Genomic DNA, 2,577 nt, shown 5'->3' with positions numbered 1-2,577 from the left:
TTTACATATTCAACGGGGGGGCTTGCATATTCGTTCTATTACAATTGGGGGACTTTCCAGAGACGAGGGAAGGGAAAAAAACAGGTTTGACAAATCTTGGGGGTCTTAGGAATTACCTCATGGGAGAAACCCACTCTAACTTGGGGAATTTTACGGAGGGGACAGGTAAACACAAAAGGAGAGATAAAACACAATGGGTCTTCTGCATGGGTCGATCCAATCAGGGTATGGCCTCTGGCTTGGGCAGGGCACGTGATAACATCATGCAAGGAGTCTCTTCCATTGTGCTGGAGGAGGGAGGAAGAACCCACAGTGATGAAGTTACTAAAAAGGGGTTTTTTTTTTGCCCCAGCTTCTGTGACTCGAGTTTTTCTGTCTAAACCCAGCGGGTTTTCTTTTCTCGTATCTAACGTTTGGGATCCAACAATCCCGCTGTGCCCGCAGAGCCCTACTTCGTGCACGCCGTGGAGTGGAGGAGCCACGTCTACTTCTTCTTCCGGGAGATCGCCATGGAGTTCAACTACCTGGAGAAGGTGGGACACCTAGAATTGGTGGTCTTTAAGGTCCCTTCCGACCCGAATCACGCTGTGATCCCGCCCGTGGTGGTGACGGGGACGTGGAGATGGTGGTTGGGACGGGGTGATGACGGGTGCCCGCCCCGCAGGTGGTGGTGTCGCGGGTGGCCCGAGTGTGCAAGAACGACATGGGGGGCTCCCAGCGGGTGCTGGAGAAGCAGTGGACCTCCTTCCTCAAGGCCCGGCTCAACTGCTCCGTGCCGGGCGACTCCCACTTCTACTTCAACGTCATCCAGGCCGTGACGGACATCCTGGAGCTGGACGGGCGCCCCGTGGTTCTCGCCGTCTTCTCCACGCCCGCCAACAGGTCGGAGGCTCCGGTGCCCTCACGGAGACCCTTGGGGGTTCCTGGGAGACTTGGGGGGCGTGGGGGAAGCAGGAGGGGTTGGGATGCTCATCCCGTGTCCCCGCAGCATTCCCGGCTCGGCCGTCTGCGCCTTCGACATGGCCCAGGTGGCCGCGGTGTTCGAGGGGCGGTTCCGCGAGCAGAAGTCGCCCGAGTCCATCTGGACGCCCGTGCCCGAGGACATGGTGCCAAAGCCACGGTGAGGGGACGGGGATGGGGACAGGCAGGAAGGGACGGAGGGGTTGGGGACAGGGACAGCCAGGGCTGGGGCCTGCGGGGAGAAAGGGAAGCAACGGGAGTGATGGGATCGCTGTGATCAGGGATGGGGATGGGGACAGGGANGGGGGTTTTTGGGGTGAAGGCCGGAAGAGGACACACATGGGAAGGGTGGTTTTGGGGTGAAGACATGATGAGGACACGGATGGGAAGGGGATTTTGGGGTGAAGACAGAGGAGAGAAACACATGGGAAGAGAGGGTTTGGGGTGATGGCAGGAGAGGGAAAGCCATGGGAAGGTGGTTTTGGGGGTGCTTTGGGGTTAAGGAAAAAGGGGGCACCCACGGGAGAGGGGTTTTGGGGTGACGACAGGAGGGGGACACACATGGGAAGAGGTTTTGGGGTGAAGACATGAGGAGGACACATATGGGAAGGGGATTTTGGGGTGAAGACAGAAGGGAGGCACTCACAGGGAGGGGTTTAATTTGGGGTGCTTTGGGGTTAAGGAAAAAGGAGCACCCATGGCAGAGGGGGTTTGGGATACTTTGGGGTTGGGAAAGAGGGGACACCCAAGGCAGAGGGGTTTTGGGGTGAAGGCCAGAGGGGGACAGCCACGGCAGAGGGGGTTTGGGGTGCTTTGGGGTGAGGGCAGGAGGGGGGCACCCACGGGAAGAGGCTGCGGCACCAACAACTTCAACCCCATCTGTGCCAACTCCCTGCTGGGACGGGGACCCCGGGGGTCACCCCCGTGCCCGGGTGTGTCCTCACGTCTGTCCCGTGTCCCCCCCCCGCAGATGGACACGCTGGAGCCTGTCGGGGACAACATCAGCGGCATGGCCCGGTGTCCCTACGACCCCAAACACGCCAACGTGGCCCTGTTCACAGGTCGGTGGTGGCCCCGGGGGTGTCACCGCGGGCTCGGTGTGTCCCCCCCGGCCCCGCTGACCCCCCTCCCGCGCAGGGGGGATGCTCTTCACGGCCACCGTGACGGATTTCCTGGCCATCGACGCCGTCATCTACCGCAGCCTCGGGGACAGCCCCACCCTGCGCACCGTCAAACACGACTCCAAGTGGTTCAAAGGTGGGTGTCCCCCACCCCGGGGCGGGGACACGGGCCCCCTGTCCCCCCGCCCTGACCCCGCTCGAGAAGGTCAATAAGCCATCAGGATCCCAGGGGAGGCAGAAAACCGGAATCCTTTATTGGGTTCACAGCTTTTTAAAGGGTACTTAAAGGGTACTTAAAGGGTATTTAAAAGGTATTTAAAGGGTTCGTGGTTTACATATTCAAAACTGGAATCCTTTATTGTGTCCACAACTTTTTAAAGGGTATTTAAAGGGTTCGTGGTTTACATATTCAAAACTGGAATCCTTTATTGTGTCCACAACTTTTTAAAGGGTATTTAAAGGGTTCGTGGTTTACATATTCAAAACTGGAATCCTT

General features: G+C 58.5%; 1 protein-coding gene across 1 annotated transcript in view; it reads left to right on the top strand.

Annotated features, from left to right (window-relative positions):
- SEMA6B (semaphorin 6B) overlaps positions 1 to 2,577 on the top strand; it is a gene marked incomplete at its 5' end in the record, with an annotated part of 16,748 nt that overhangs the window by 5,940 nt on the left and 8,231 nt on the right. The window contains 5 exon segments of the mRNA XM_017833619.1: positions 417 to 533; positions 665 to 882; positions 989 to 1,120; positions 1,789 to 2,021; positions 2,098 to 2,217. Of these exon segments, the coding sequence (XP_017689108.1) occupies positions 417 to 533; positions 665 to 882; positions 989 to 1,120; positions 1,789 to 2,021; positions 2,098 to 2,217 (820 nt within the window).

The sequence above is a fragment of the Lepidothrix coronata genome, unplaced genomic scaffold (assembly GCF_001604755.1).
Source record: "Lepidothrix coronata isolate B3197 unplaced genomic scaffold, Lepidothrix_coronata-1.0 Scaffold219, whole genome shotgun sequence".
In the NCBI taxonomy this organism is placed as follows: Eukaryota; Metazoa; Chordata; class Aves; order Passeriformes; family Pipridae; genus Lepidothrix; species Lepidothrix coronata.
This window is presented reverse-complemented; position numbering and strand designations above follow the sequence as displayed.